The sequence below is a fragment of the Oryzias latipes genome, chromosome 4, assembly GCF_053564925.1.
Source record: "Oryzias latipes strain Hd-rR chromosome 4, Olatipes_Hd-rR_3.1".
Classification (NCBI taxonomy): Eukaryota; Metazoa; Chordata; class Actinopteri; order Beloniformes; family Adrianichthyidae; genus Oryzias; species Oryzias latipes.
Window position 1 is genome coordinate 31157386 of NC_136240.1, and position 15347 is coordinate 31172732.

General features: G+C 44.5%; 2 protein-coding genes across 2 annotated transcripts in view; one reads left to right on the top strand and one right to left on the bottom strand.

The window, feature by feature from the left end:
* atp1b1a (ATPase Na+/K+ transporting subunit beta 1a) lies at window positions 1-10977 on the top strand. Its single transcript, XM_004068295.5, has 6 exons — window positions 1-360; window positions 3660-3788; window positions 4942-5097; window positions 6463-6647; window positions 9559-9642; window positions 9717-10977. Exons 1-6 carry the CDS (start codon window positions 264-266, stop codon window positions 9972-9974), a joined length of 909 nt encoding a protein of 302 aa, XP_004068343.1. The 5' UTR covers window positions 1-263; the 3' UTR covers window positions 9975-10977.
* nme7 (NME/NM23 family member 7) overlaps window positions 10912-15347 on the bottom strand; it is a 21279-nt gene continuing 16843 nt past the window's right edge. Inside the window, exons 11-12 of the mRNA XM_023954485.2 lie at window positions 11490-11597; window positions 10912-11049 (exon numbers count right to left, since the gene is read on the bottom strand). Coding sequence (XP_023810253.1) covers window positions 11017-11049; window positions 11490-11597 — 141 coding nt within the window. The 3' untranslated portion in view covers window positions 10912-11016. The remainder of the gene's footprint in view (window positions 11050-11489; window positions 11598-15347) is intronic.

Below are 15347 nucleotides of genomic sequence, written 5' to 3' on the forward strand. Positions count from 1 at the left end.
CCCCCCATACCCATCGACCCCCCGTTTTTGTCTTACGCAACAGCAGCGGAAGATTGTGATTTGCTGGGCTCAGCCCTCCCTCATCGGGGTTAACTTATTAGCGGAGTTTTTCTGGCGGAGCCGCTCTGCTCTGACATACATGTGAGCGCCACTCGCCGCAGAGCCGAGTACGAAACTGTCTTTTCGTACTTCCTTCCTGTCGGCGAACCGTTGACACGAACGCACGCGCTCCTCAAACTGTGGAGTTTTAAACAGAAGCAAAAATGTCGGGAAACAAGGAGAGCAGCGACGGCGGGTGGAGGAAATTTATGTGGAATTCGGAAAAGGGAGAGTTTCTGGGAAGGACGGGATGCAGTTGGTGTAAGTACCCCGGCTCTAATTTCACTTTTACCCGGGTTTGGGCGGTAAAACGTCTCGCGGATGGTGAGCGAACACCGTGTTTCCTGTACAGACACACACAGTACAGCACCTGTTAGAGCCCGCTGTGTCAGGCTGAGTCGTGACTCTAGATGTGGCTGTTTGGACGGGGGTGAAGTCAACGAAAAAATAAAAACGTTAAATGGTCTCCTTTCACAAAGTTAGCTTTGTAGCAACGCCCCATGTCAAATGTTGGGGGAAAATAGTAATTAATGAAGTAGCAAAACACGTCGAGTAACCTTTAAATGAATGGAACGTCCCCTTAAAATGGCCTAAATGAGGGGAAAAAAACTAAAGGTGTCATAAATCAGGGATTACGAAGGCGTAGCCCTAATGGTGCCCCTCATTAAAATTGGGCTTTCTGAAAAGGTCATTTTGAAGGACGGTGAGTGAGTGAGTGGGGGGCCAGGGTTTGACAAATCGCACGATGAAAGTTGGTCGTTTGTTCTCTTCCCGCTTCACTTTAGCTTAGGAGAAAAAAGAAGGGGGACATGTTCCTCCTCCTCCGTTAATGAGCTGGGAGACAATTATAATCAGGTACCGGTTCATTGAGCTTTCCTTTTCTTCACAGTCCAACTGAAAACGAACCGATCCAGCTCCATTATTTCGTTTTTTGTTTTAGTATTAAAGTCTCCAACAGTGCGACTTACTATAAACTAGCTATCAGGGTTTTTTTTCTTCAGGAATAAAGGTGCGTTTGTTTTCTCGTGTCGCCTCTGCTCTGGACTGGCCAGGTTCGGCTCGGAACGCGGTGCGTGACGGAGCAGATCACGACTCACATGTCTGGAGGGTGGGCCGCCCCTCTCCGCCTCCCACTAATAAGGCATTGGCCGCCGTGTCTCTGCCACTTTAATTTTCCCACTCCTGACGGAGTTGGGGAAAAAAATGCGTCAATCGAGCTGTAGTTCTTCTGGGGGGCGAAAAAGCGGATTTTGTGGCGGGGGAAATAACGGCAGGTGGGGTGTTTGATGGCGAACTTTTCTTGGTTGCCGTGTCGTTATGGCTTCAAATGTCACCCAGCTTGAAGTCACACACGGGGGTGTATTACCCTGTTGAGCGAGAGAATGGGGGGTTTGTTGAACAAAAATAATAAGCAACAGGTTTGTACTTGACTGTCCGTGAATGCAACACAGAACCACGTGTTTGTAGAGAAGGATCTGCTAAAGCAACAACCATGGTGACGTTTTTTCTATTTACTCATTTCCAGACTTTTACACAGACTTGTGAAAGTGGAAGACATGGGGGGGGGGGGGCAGTCCCTTCACAGCATGCGTGGTTGGGGGGAGGTGCTGCCCATCCAAGCTCCTCCCATCAAATCCACCCGGCCACTTTGCTGTTTGCACTAAAGGCCTCTCAGCCTCCGCCTGCTGAGTGTTGTTGCTTCATGTCACTGAGTGGCTGGACCTCAAACCAATTTCACGTCCAGCCATTTGTGCTCCAGTTTCCATGACATCAGTGGCAGTTCCCACAGAAATGTGCTCGTATGCGAAGCTTCTTGACGTCTCCTTATCTCTTTCTCTGCCCAAGCGCCATGTGCAGACGGGAACAATGTCACTATTTGTCTTGCAAATTGAGCCGGCCTGCACAACAGGTACTTGTGACTTCTGGGTCTCCATCACACAGCGAGTTATAAACAAAAGTACCGAGCATAGTTGCAGTCCTCTGGCACGGGAAGCTGTATACAGTTTCACGCTGACAGCTGCATCACAGAGAAATCCTGGTGTGGCTCCTGACTGACACAATCTTGGAAAATAGCTCACCCCGCGTTTGCTTTAGCAGCAGGTGTTGGAGCAGCTTGTGAGAACATAAGTCTGCCTTCCAGGCTGTCTGCCCGTCCTCTTTTTCGTCCTCTTTTTTAAAATGGTATTAAAACGAAACGTACAATTTTCATCCACTAAAGCTTGACGTAATGAGTATGGCATTTCAGCCAAAGTTTAAAAACCTGTGTTGTTTTCTAGGACATAGTTTCTGCTGAGCGGCAGACTGTTGGCGCAGACTACACACGTCTTCTTCCCATCATCTATGCATTTACATGCTCTCCTGCTAGCTTACAGCCCCTCACAACCCTAACTTAACATCGCCAAAAATGGCGAGCAATATTGGAGCTATCCAGCCGTACAGTTTTGATCCAGATTCCAGTTCAGACGAGGAAAACAAAGACACACAAGGATCTTTTTGTCTGCAAGTGGATGCATCAGAATGGAGTGGAGCAGGGAGCTTGTGGCACAGCTTGGTAGCTTCTATGTCATACCTACAAACCTTTTACAATGGCATATATCCATCTGCTCATAATTTACAACGATATGAATAAATAAGTACTCAGAAATGCACTTTTAAGCTTAATTTTCTTCATATAAAAATACCACGGGAGCACCATTTTTATCAAAGTGTGTCTTTCACGACTCTGGAAAAGATTTTGTACTTGATAACATCATGTTTGAATTCATTTCATGTGTTTTCCTGCTCAGAGAGTGAGGGTTGGGGTGGGAACTGCAAATGACTTAAGATAACAGTTTGTTACAAAGAGATAAGGTTGTGGGACTCAACATGCCACAAGCAGGGGAGTTTACAGAAATGTGCTATTTTTCTGTCTTTTCCTCAGTACAAGGAATGAAAATAAAATTGCTTTTTAGTGTTAGATTTTTAATTCTTAAAGATATTTTGAAACCTGTGCTGTAACTTAAAACATTTGAGGTTAAATAGGACCCATGTGCTGTAGGGATTATAGTAAACTTTATGCAGTGATGTTTGTGAAATAAAAAGAAACTGGTTTGAACAGGAATGCTAATAAAAGTCTGTCTTCCACTAAACACATGAATAGGGAGCTCTTTGTTAATTAAGTAAGGACAGAGTTTACATGCAGAACTTGGTGGAAGTGATATGCAGGCACGGATGGGGGGTCGCAGTGATTAAGGCCTGAAAAGAATAACTTGTGACGCATCCGGTAACACTGGATGTGCGGACCTCTGGGTGTTTCATTATGGAGGAAAATTTGGGGAGAAAAGAAGAAAAGCCTGCATTGTTCCATTGTAAGAATTCTTAGAAAAGAAGCACAATTTTTAAAGTTTTTTCAGCACAATGTGGATTAAATTGAATTTCTCTACATCAAGCTCTTTCTTACTCATCACATCATTAAAATGTGTGCGAATGACCTGTAGCTTTTTGATCTGTACAATGAAAACTGCTGTGTTCTCATGCTGATGACACGTTTGACAGGAACTTTCCCTTTTGCTTTCTCCCAGTTAAAATCTTCATGTTCTACCTGATATTTTACGGATGCTTGGCTGGAATTTTCATTGGGACCATTCAGGCTCTGCTGCTAACCCTGAGCAACTACAAGCCCACCTATCAGGACAGAGTCGCCCCCCCAGGTAAATGCCCTCCTGCTCCTCTCTGTTGCATGCAGTGGGTGTGTGACCAGCGATCGCGGATGTCTGTGCTCGTCTCTGTGCGGATGTGGTTAAAAATGATTGTTGGGGCGTGTCTGTTAGCAGCGACTCAATCTTTCTGACCTCAAATATGTCCGTCCATTTTGTCCTTCAGTTCTAATAGCAAGTCGATGGTTCCCCCCTCAGGCAGCAGGGGAACTAGAACTGTTCATGTGTGAGTCACAGTCATGCCTGTGTACATGTGATTTCTGCTTTATTTGAGTAATAATCCTGAGAGGTATTTATTTGAAGTTAGTTGTTTCCTTTGTGGAGAGCGATTGCTGACGTCATGGAAACCAGTTCATTATGAGCATTTTTATGTCTTCTGCAAGCTGGAGGCAGTTTTTTAGGTGGCAGTCCTCATCAGGTTGTGTCAGCTTTGCAAAGGACACTTGAGTCTTGGTGGTATTTTTAGCAGCTGTTGTTGACGGTTGGTTTCATGCTCCTGCTGCTGTGTTGAAAGCTGAAAATGAAGGAAACCACGAGGAAAGCGCGGAGAGCTTCAAGTTAGAGCAGCTTTCCAGCAGAGGCGCGATCATCAAGGAAGCAGAGGGCGCTTTTCTGTTTTTTATGTCATAGCAGATGCCACCTCCCACTCTGAAGCTAAAAGTTTCCATTGTCAGAGACACGCATGTAAGAGTGGATAGGTGGGGGCAGGGGGACTTGTGCAATTTCATAGGTTTGGAACCAAATTTAGTTTTTTTGTTTTTGTTTTCTGTGCTCCTGTTGCACAAACAGATCAAATCACCTACTGCTAAAAGGCAGCAAAAGACGAATCCAGAAGAGAAATGTGTTCCCTTTCACCGGTCTGCCATCCCCCCTCTCCCTGGGTCACTCCACGTGCACGAGCTGTGTGGAAAATTTCCACTGTCGAGCTGACAGTGGCCAGCTGAGGAAATCCCCCAAACACCACATTGCCCTAAGATAATAGACACAGGATAATAGACTGGAGACTCACAATAGCCCACATGGCATGTGATACTGTTTTCATGGCTTTTTTCCACTGTTCAGAATACACTTCTTTGATCCGCATGTGTTAAGTTTGTTACTTTTAACTCTTTCCTTTCTTCCTTAAGCCTGTGTTGTTGTCTTTCAGGCCTGTCGCACACCCCCCGCTCAGACAAATCGGAGATTTCATTCAAAATGTCTGATAACAGTACATTTAAGAAGTACGTGGACAGCATGAACGAACTTCTTCTAAAATATGACGAGGATCGTCAGACAGCGCAGGGGAAGTATGAAAGCTGTGGAGGCAAGTATAATCACCATGGGTGCATCTATCAGTGGCTGTTTGCATTTGCAAATTAAACACTAAATGCAGAAAGGCTTTGGGAAGCTGTTTATGAATTTACCTGTCAACTTTTCATAGAAAAATGCAGAAGAAGGAGCCTTGTAACAGGAAAAGGGGAAAAAAGACGTATGGGTGGATGCCCCTGTTATGCTGCATTCACACCAGACGCGATTCGCGCGTCAAATTTCCGTCTGCCTCTTTTGACACGCGTCAAATTTACCGCTCGAGCCTTGATGCATCAGCCGCAGAGCAACCACCAACGTCTTTCTGGACTTCATTCGTTGCCACGTCATTGAAAACATGGATGATGTAGAGCGAGTAGCTTGGGCATATATGTTTTGTAGAGCAGGCGAGCGGTGTCCGGGATTACCAGATCCTCCAGAGTCTCTCCCACTCCTGAAGGGCAGCGGCCCTCGATCCTCCTCCTCTGCTTGCTTGCTCGCTACGCTGAGTTGGTGGAGACATCCTGGTCAGGTTGCCAGCCTGTCAAAGAGTCCATGGAGCTGGAGCTAGCAAATGCTGCCGCCCAGGGTCTGGCCGGACCACGGGTGCCGTCGTAGCGGGTTCTGTCGCTGGCAACCTGTCCAGAATGTATCGGCCTTCCCCCAACAGTAACTGGGACATCCTCCGGTAACCCTGCGGCCCCAGCGTGTTAAGAAAATGGATGGAAGTTCAGGGCGAACATCCTCTCATCGAGCAGCCTGAGTCACTGAAAACATCGCATGCCCAAAGCTGAGTCCCTGATTGGTTGACGTGCCTCGTCGTCCACGCCCAAATCACACCACAGGACTTTAGATTGCGTCTGTACATTTACTCAACATTGAAGTCGTATAACATATTAGATATTCTTTCATGCTATAATGCTGCGTTCACTCCAAATGCGATTCACGTGTCAAATTTGCGTTGGCTGCCTTTATTTGGACGTGCTGTGATTTCCCTGCCCTTGTATAAAAATGTGTTTATAAGCTGGACTTCCCCGTCATGTGTGGGAGAAGCAACCGCCAATTGTCTTTAGCTTGATCGCTACATAGAGCCGTTTCTGTGTATCCCATTTACAATACGTGGAAGACACAGAGGATGTCGAGAGATCCGACTTATTTATTTTAGACGGGTCTACAAAGCATCAGTAATTATGTCTCCATGAGATTATTCAGAGATTCTCCTAGTACAGTTAGGTTCACGGCTGCTTTCTGTAGTACTGCCGTCTCTCTGTGACCCAGTGTGACAGCTTTCTGTCCTGCATTATTCAGAAGAGGAAAAAATAAAATTTTTACATAAAAAGACAAAACTCTTCTGCTTCTAAAGTGCTGTTTTGTTTTATTGCAGAAAATCCAGACACATACAAGGAGCAAGGCGGGCTGGAAGAGGGCAGCGGACAGAGGACATCTTGCCGCTTTCTTAGAAAATGGCTTGGAGACTGTTCTGGTCTGACTGACAACACCTACGGCTTCAAAGAGGGCAAACCGTGCCTTATTGTCAAACTCAACAGGATTGTCTTCTTTAGACCCAAGGTAAGTGCTGTGCCGCATTCAGACCGACTGTTGCTGAAGCCATCTTTGCTCCTGCAGCCTAGTGTCAGAGACCAAAGGTCTCAGACGCTTAACCTATGCTGGATTAGTCAATATTACTGTTTAATGTCATGATATTAACTGAACTAGAGCCTCAACAGCAAAGTCATTCTAAAGTTTTAATTTTGAGTATTGGATAGGAATCAAAGAAAACATAAAGCCAAAATGAAACAAAGATGCAGAACCCTTTTTCTGGTCCTAAACATTCATGTGGTTTATTTTAGGACTTTAGCATTTAACGGACATAAAACCCTATTTCTGTGGTAGGGTTGTACGATCTCTGCCATTGGTCTGTATGATTATAACAATAATGTAAAAAGTTTGGAGAGCTGACCAATCAGAGCAGACAAGACAAATGTTTAAAAAAAAGAAATTCTTAAACTGTACTTCATACATCGACACAGACTAAAACTGCTACGATAAATGTTGCTGTCACTACGCTCACTCACAGCCGAGTTAGTAACACGTAAAGGCTGGCGATAAAACGCTAAACATATCGCGATTTGACTTTTATTTTGAAGGGTCTGAAATGAACACTCAAAAGTTGTTAGTATTTTCTCCTCTTTTGTGAGAAAAGGTAAGAGGGTTAGTCACAGGTTTGCATTTGCGTTAACTTAGTCGTGTCATTAGCTCTCCTTTTGTCCTCTCTGCGTCCATCTGCACACGAGCGAAACACGTGCATGCGACGCAAGTCCCCCCCCGCGGTCACTTCACCTGTTCAGTTTTGAGTGATGAAACAGCAGAACATGCAGCGATTTTTTTAATTGCATCCAATCAGAACTGGAGGATAAAGCTGCAAACCTCCAGCCGCAACAGACGACGATTTGGAGACAGCGCTGTTGTTAACGCTAATGATGCTATGCTAACCAGCGGTTCCGTCTGTCGTCCAAGTGGGAACACGGACTGGTTTAAAATCGGGCAGGATTTTCATGGGCTGGACTAAATAAAACAAAATGAAAATGTAGCAACACAAAGCCGGTGTTACACCAAAAACTGACGTGTCAGATGTGCTGAATGCCCCCACCTCTTCCCAGCAGCTTTAACTCCAATGATATATAATGACAATTATCCAAAATATTCAACTGTTTTCAGCCTGTTTTTTGTTTAATTTGTTATCAAATGTAATCAGCTTCAGGCAGAATTAGGAGATCTCTAGTCCTTCTTTTATGAGCATGTTATAATTTGAGTGTACAAGTTAGATGACAATAGTGTTCAAACCATTTATAAATTATTTTAATGCAATATCATTTTCTTGAAATAATCAGAAGCTAGAAGGTATTTCTGTGTAAAATAGTGTTATAATATTTTGGTCGGTAAAAAATATGTTTGGCCGAGGACTCAAAAATTTCAGCCCCTGTGTGGACGTATATGTAAATTTGAACAACCTGTTCATGATTACACATTACTCTTAGGAGCAACAAAGTGTTCAATTTAACAAATTCAGGTTTATATTGCGAGATATATCGTTATCGCATGATTGACATCGTTACACAGCACCGTGTGCCTCTCAAAATCGCTTCGATGTTGGTAAACATAACCAGAATAAATGTATATAGGAGGCGCTCCAGATTGTAAGGCACACTGGTCATTAAAAAAAAAAAAAAGGCTTTAAGTTGCCCTTATAGTGTGTTAAATGCAGTAGTTTTCCCCCCGTATTTGGGAGGGTTAGAGACCAAAAACATCTGCGAATATGGAGAACCACCCCCACCCCGGGGCGGAAGAGTGTCCGTCACCCATTCTTACTCATCAAAAACCCTTCTGAACATTTCCGATGCTTTGTGAAACATTCATTGAAGAAAATTGCTTAACATAAAGAGTTTTGTTTGTTGTTCAGAGCAACAGACTGAACTGTAAGGTACTTTATAAGGCACATTGAGTGTCACTCTGTGCCTTAACACCAGGGGTCCATGCTTCATCCTTCATCAGTTTAGTGCGAGCGGTCCTGCAGGGCGGTTTGAGCCTTGGTTCAGCGCGTCAGTCCAGAGGGGGAACAAATTCTGGCAGGGGAAACATATCTTGTCACAACACGGGTTTCATCCGGCATTCATTCATCCAAATCATAATTATTCTCCGCGATTATCTTCAGCGTTTTAGGATTTTTTTTCCGTCCGTCTTCTGAGTCAGCTGATGCCATTTCTCCATGCAGGGGCACAAACTTTGGTAATAGTGACTTAGGGAGGCCTATGGGTGGCCGTACTCTTCATCTCAGTGAAGACAGTGGCACAGGTGGTTGAGCGGGTCGTCCAATGATCGAAGGGTTGGCGGTTCGATTCCCCGCTCCCACCATCCAAATGTCGTTGTGTCCTTGGGCTCCACTGGTGTGCGAATGTGTATGGATGATCCCGGTGATGGTCAGAGGGGCCGTAGGCGCGAAATGGCAGCCACGCCTCTGTCAGTCTGCCCCAGGGCAGCTGTGGCTACAACCGTAGCTTACCATCACCAAGTATGAATGAGGAGTGAATGAATAATGGACATAATGTAAGCGCTTTGGGTGTCTTGAAAAGCGCAGATAAATCCAATCCATTATTATCTCCACCCCCCCCTTCCTCAGAAATACGGGCAGCCCCTCCCTCGGATGCAAAAGTCTCATCCAAACGTCTCGAGTTGTCTAAGCTTTTGTGATGACCCGGAGGAGTCACGGGACTGCGAATACATGAAACCGCGTGTAGTTAAACGCGTATAAGCGGTGGAACGCTGTAGTCATCATTGCAAAAAACAAACAAAGAAGGCAAACTGAGCTCTTAAATGACTTTTATGTTTTTGATTCATGTCGTTCTTACATCTCGTAACGTACATTCTGTAACATGACCTGTACACTAAACTGCTGTTCATCACTTGGTTCTGCTGCCTTCAGGGTCCCTCTAACAACTCAACGCTTCCAGAGGCTCTGCAGGGCAAATCATACAACAACCTGATCCCCGTCTACTGCAAAAACAAGGTGGGTTTTCTATGATGCCATCAATGTTGCAGTGTGTCTGGTCTTTAAGCTGCATTCCTCTGTTGCGTTTGCAGAGACCTGAGGATGCATCCAAGATTGGAGAAATCAAGTACTTTGGCTTCGGCGGAGGCTTTCCTCTGCAGTACTACCCATACTACGGCAAGCAGCTGCATCCCAACTATCTGCAGCCCCTGGTGGCCATCCAGTTCACCAACCTCACCATCGGCGAGGACCTGCGCATCGACTGCAGGGTATTCGGAGACAACATCGCGTACAGCGAAAAAGACCGTTATATGGGACGCTTCGACGTTAAGATCACTGTGAACTCATGACCTCGGCCGCGACGAGCACTTAACACTGAAAGCAACCTAAACCTAGTTAGTAACGAAGAAGTTCTGATAAACACCACTAGTCTTTGAACATTCATAATATACAGGACCTACACCTAATTCGTGTGCTTTACACCCGCTTATCCGTGTTTTTGTCGCAAGTTAGAGAGTTAATAACAAGAATAGCAATAGATGATATTTATTCTACTGTAAAAGAAAATATTCTTTGAGCCATGGGATGTTCGGTTACTGTATAAAACTGCAATTCCACTACTGAGATGTAGCGAGTTGTGTTTTGTCCCCACCCAAGGTATTGATCCTCACGTCGTTTCCTCAGCCGTAGTCCTGTTGTAATCTGTTTTATGTCAGCTTTAGTGGTCCAAGGTGTGTGCGCGCTGCTGTCCGTGTGCAGGTGTGTTAAATATGAGTGCATGGGGTTGTTGTCAGTACGTTTTAACTACATGGTACTCTGATTGCGCTCCGTTAAACCCTTCGGTTTTTTGTTTTGTTGCATGTTCTGCATTTGTACACATGTGTCTCTTTTTATCTGTCAGACATGATTTGACATTTCTGTTTGATTCTTAACGTTTGTTCAAGTTTTAATCCGTAGAGTAGAGCATTGCGGCTTCATCCGCAAAGGCTGTCACCTCTATGGAAACCATGGCAACTCAGTGCTTTGAAATCTGTTTTGCTGGAGACATCACAAGAGTGTGATGCAACTTTCTATTAAATGTTTTAGCCATTTTTCACGATGGAATCATTTTATATTTATGCAGTTGTACATTTTTTTTTCCAAAGTGTGATGTTTGAATCCAATACCAAAGTTGCTGGTTTAGAACTTAGAGAATATCAGAGGCATCGCAGTATCCCGTGTAATAACATGCTTAGTTGGTGTGAAAATACTTAATTCAATGTTTAAGATCACAAAACCTGTCAGGAGTTCATTCTGTCACTTTATTTAATCTGCATAAGGCTGAAACAATAAACAGAAAAATGGAGAGAAAAACTCAATTTTTTTTTTTTGGTATCAAATAAAACAAATATTTCATGTGTCCAAGATCTTGAAGAAGTACTGCACCTGAAAAAGAGAGTGAACACTGTCAGGAGATCTGTGTGACGCCTCATTGTTTGATGTCACTGGAAACTCTGCACCAGCTCTTGCTTGGTCAATATGTCTTGGGAAAATGGCAGCTCAGTCAGTCGCCAGCTAATGTTTAACAAGGAGGCATTTGTCCAGGCGACAGATCAGGAGTTTTCCTGAACAATGACGTCGGACGGTTCAGGCCCACACTCTGCAAAAACAATGCTTTTGTTTGAAATTCCCCGGCCCTTCTTGTTCTCCTCAAAGCCAGCGTGATCTGAGGCTGCCCCAGCCCACGGAGCGAGGTCACGAGACGTTTGCAAACACAAAGAACGTCGGGGCTCATGGCTGTTCTGTTTTTGCTAAAGGAAAGGTGGTCGCCTATGCATGAACCAAAGGACAAAGTGCAAGGAACAATGTGGATGGGTGCTACCCACCTCCAAAACCCCGTCTTCAGGGAGGTCTGTGCAGTGGACAGCGTTCCGTACTTTGTCTTTGCCGTACAGGGCGCGCAGCGTGTTGGGCCGAAGATGCCGTGCGATTTCCTGTTGAAGGAAAACATCTCCATTGTGGAATTCAACTGAAACTTAAGTTATCAGGAACAAAGGGGAACTGGAGCGGCACACATGCGGTCTGAATTCACAGAGATTTTGACACAGCACATCCTGTTCTCAAGGGTGTTACTAAATCACCGATTACTCAGCAAAGCAACATGTGATCCTTTAGAAGTGTGGAAAAAAGCTCACCTCTCATTCGAAGTGGAAACAATCTGATTACCTAAACTGTTCTCAGTTCTTTTCCTGTGGTTCCAAACCACCTCAGACATATAAAAGCCCTGAAAATAACAGGTTTTTGCTCAGAAACAGCAGGGACTTCTTTCTGGGAAAAAGTATTTATCTCGAAAAAAGGGCTTCCTTTCAAGATCAGACACTCCCAAGGTCAAAGCTGGGCTGAGAGTCTCCAGGAAATGTAACCCTCCCACAGGGTTCTTCATCAGCTGGAGAGAATTCAATTCAGCAAGAAGACCGTTGGTCAAAGAGTGTGGTAACGCACGAGTCGTGCAGATGAAGCTGTCGTAGATGTTCGGTTACTGCAGGCTGAGTCTGGTGGCAGAGAAACGGTTACTGCGCTGACGTACACCAGAGTGCACAGGATGCAGGAAAAAGATTCAAGGGCAGCCCAGCACCGGCCTTGTCTTTAAAGGCATCCATTGTCTTCCCAAACAAAAATGCTCCTTCAAAACAAACACGTTCAAAAGATTGTGGAAGTGAAGCTCAAGAGACTCCGTCTGAAAGAACAGGAAGTGTGGACCAACTGAGCTCTGCTTTGGCTTCAGTTAACCCACCAAGACAATCAATCACTAAGAGCTTAACCTGCAAGTTAACTAAAATTCACTGAATTTAGAACATCGAAGATATTTTAAACGTTTCAGGGAAGTTCAAAAGGTGGATTTTTAGCTACATTATTTTTGAATGTTACTGAGGAAAGTCTTTTCCATTAGCTTTCACGCACCTAGGTGTGTGACGTTTGTTCTTCATATTTAAGTCAGTTAAACCCCAGAAACGAACCAATCAGATGCCGCAGTATGTGGTGCCGGATGCCCCCCACCCTAAACGTTCAAAATGTTTGCCCAACAGACAGCACTGATGGGTCCAACATGGCGACGTCCATTTCGTCATAAAGTGGCGACTGAATTGACCTCATTTGGTTGGAGCTGAGAGAACGCCATTTTCTATGGGTGACGTCACACTCGGTCCACTGAGTCACATATCTCTAAACGCCACCGCACGGCGACCCAAATGTGCGTTTTTTTAGGAAATCGGTCAGGTGGCCGCACGGCGACATTTGTAAGCAGGACCCGGCAGTCGCATTTTTACACGCTGCAGAGGTTTTAAGAAAAGTACAAAATTTTTTTGACATCAGTCAGTGGCTGCCCGGGAACATTTGATTAACAGCAGGAAGGCAGCCGTACGATAATTAGATAATTGAAGGGTCTTCAAGATGATCAGCCGATTTCAGATCGTCGCCCTCCAGCCACCATCCCATTGTTAGACATTGTGCAGTACCAGCGCGGGCACCTGAAATGGGCTGCTGACCTGGGTCAGGGGCCCGGCGATGACCAATCTGGCGATTCCCTGTCACCGTGGGCCCTGCATATAAATGGGGAGACGCCATTGAAGCTGCATTGATGCTCTTCATCTGATGAAGACTCCTGTTGTCGGACTGCTTGGACCTTTTGTTTGGGTTTCTTGGGAGGCATGTTGTTGTAGATTTATAAATTGACAAGATTACATAATGTGTGCTCGAAATCCGAGTTGCAAATGACCAGTAGTCCAGAATGGCCTGCCCCCCCCGGTGGCCCTTGATATGGACATCCGCCATCCGGAGACATTTACACATCGTTTAATCAGAGCTCTGCGATCCGTCTGCCACCGCCCTGTGGTCGCCCAATTTCGTACTAGCATCATCCCCGCCTGATGGCCGCAGTCTACACTTATGACCACGCCCAAAAAATCTTGAAGATTCTGCCAATGCATCTTCATCACGCGGTGGCAGTTGTATTTGCAGTACTGTCTGTGGGGGAAGTGTTATGATATGGGACTTAGTAGGGATGAATAAAGTTAGGTGACCACCTGAGGAAAATAAACATCCATAAATGAGCTTTTTGGATGTGCCCAAGAAGAGTCATCAGCTGAAGATTGTGATAAAAACTCAAACCAATCTTTCTGATATTTAAAGGGACCTCAACAAGGAGAATCAATGTTAGTCCTCTGTGTGCCGTTTATCCAGAGAAGATATGCTCCTAGTTGACCTGTCCATGCTGCTGCTGCTTCCTAATGAGTCTCTGAGGAGGAGAAATTAGGCACAAATGTCCTAAGTTAAAACAATATTCCAAGAAAAAGCTCTGTTCTCTGTAATCGCATTATCTGCCTATAAGAGGCTTGGCGTTCTGCGTTTTTAATGACTGTAACAGTGTACAGGGCTCCTGCACCGACTGCTGGATTGCGTGGATAGGAACGGCCGGAGCACAGCGACCTTGTGGTCACATGATTGTCCAGAAATGTTTGATCCTTAACGCACTGCTGCCTGCCACACCCATCTGTGGAAAAAGAGCCACGAGACAGTACAGACGTGTACTTTCAGGTAAAAGCAAAGAATGCTGGGTGAAACTTTAACACTGGTCCCAGCAGAATGATGAGGGTTTCTTCTTTCTGTGTCCACAGGAAGACTGCAGTTTGGAACGAAATGTTGAAATGGAATCTTCTAACATACTAAATGTGATCTGCATTTTTTTTTTAAAAAGGTGAAAAAGATAGTTTCATTTCATTGAAGGTGTTCCTGAGTGTGTCTCTTGCTCCATCCCCTTCTCAGTTGGAGCCACTTCTCTCATCAAGACGACAGTATGAAGCCCAGTTCCTCTGGATAGTTTAGCTCAAAAAGCTCGGTTCGAGTCCGCCTGCCTGCCTCCCAGCCTTTCAGTCCATCTTTCCAAAACCAAAGTGAAATCTACTCTGCTCTCAATAAACTGTCATCCACCAGCCTGTTGTCTGCTGTTTTGGATCCATCCAGCCTTCTCCTTACAACACTAATCAGGACTTCTTCTTATGGATCTCTCCAGCTCTTCTTGTTGATGTTCTTGGCTCTGTGAGTATTGGCCCGACAGTTTAGGTAGACGTCTGTGTCTTGGTGGATGTGCCTTTGAGCCAAACAGTTTTTCCTCAGATGTCTGAGCGGTCCCGCCTCCTGCTGCCCCTAAGTCATCACTGTTCACTGATGAACCTCCGAGGCCTTTGCAGAACACTGACATTTAAAGTCACATGGGTTTACAGTGGATTTAGTCTTTTAATTTTTACTTTTACATCCTATTTTTACAGTTTATTTTGATCTAAATCCATCTTTATTAACTAGACATTAATAATAATATCCATGTTTCCTTTTCAAACAAATACTTTTTAAAGCATAAAAACTGCATTTTTACTTTTTCTTTTCTGTACTAAACCATGATTTTCTTAATAAAGGTTCTACCTTTGTGCGATTAAAATCCCCGATTATGTAAAAATTCTGTTCCTTAACAAACAAAGAGGGTTTTAGAAAAGGATTTAGAAAAATCTAAATCTAAGTCTAGCCACTTAAAATTTCCTTCTGGATTATTAAAGTCTATCTATCTATCTATCTATCTATCTTTAAAATGAAATGCTGAATCGTGAACTTATAAATCTAAATCACAGTAGGGCTGCACGATATGAGGAAAACTCGCGATATGCGATATTGGTGATTAATATTGCGATAACGAT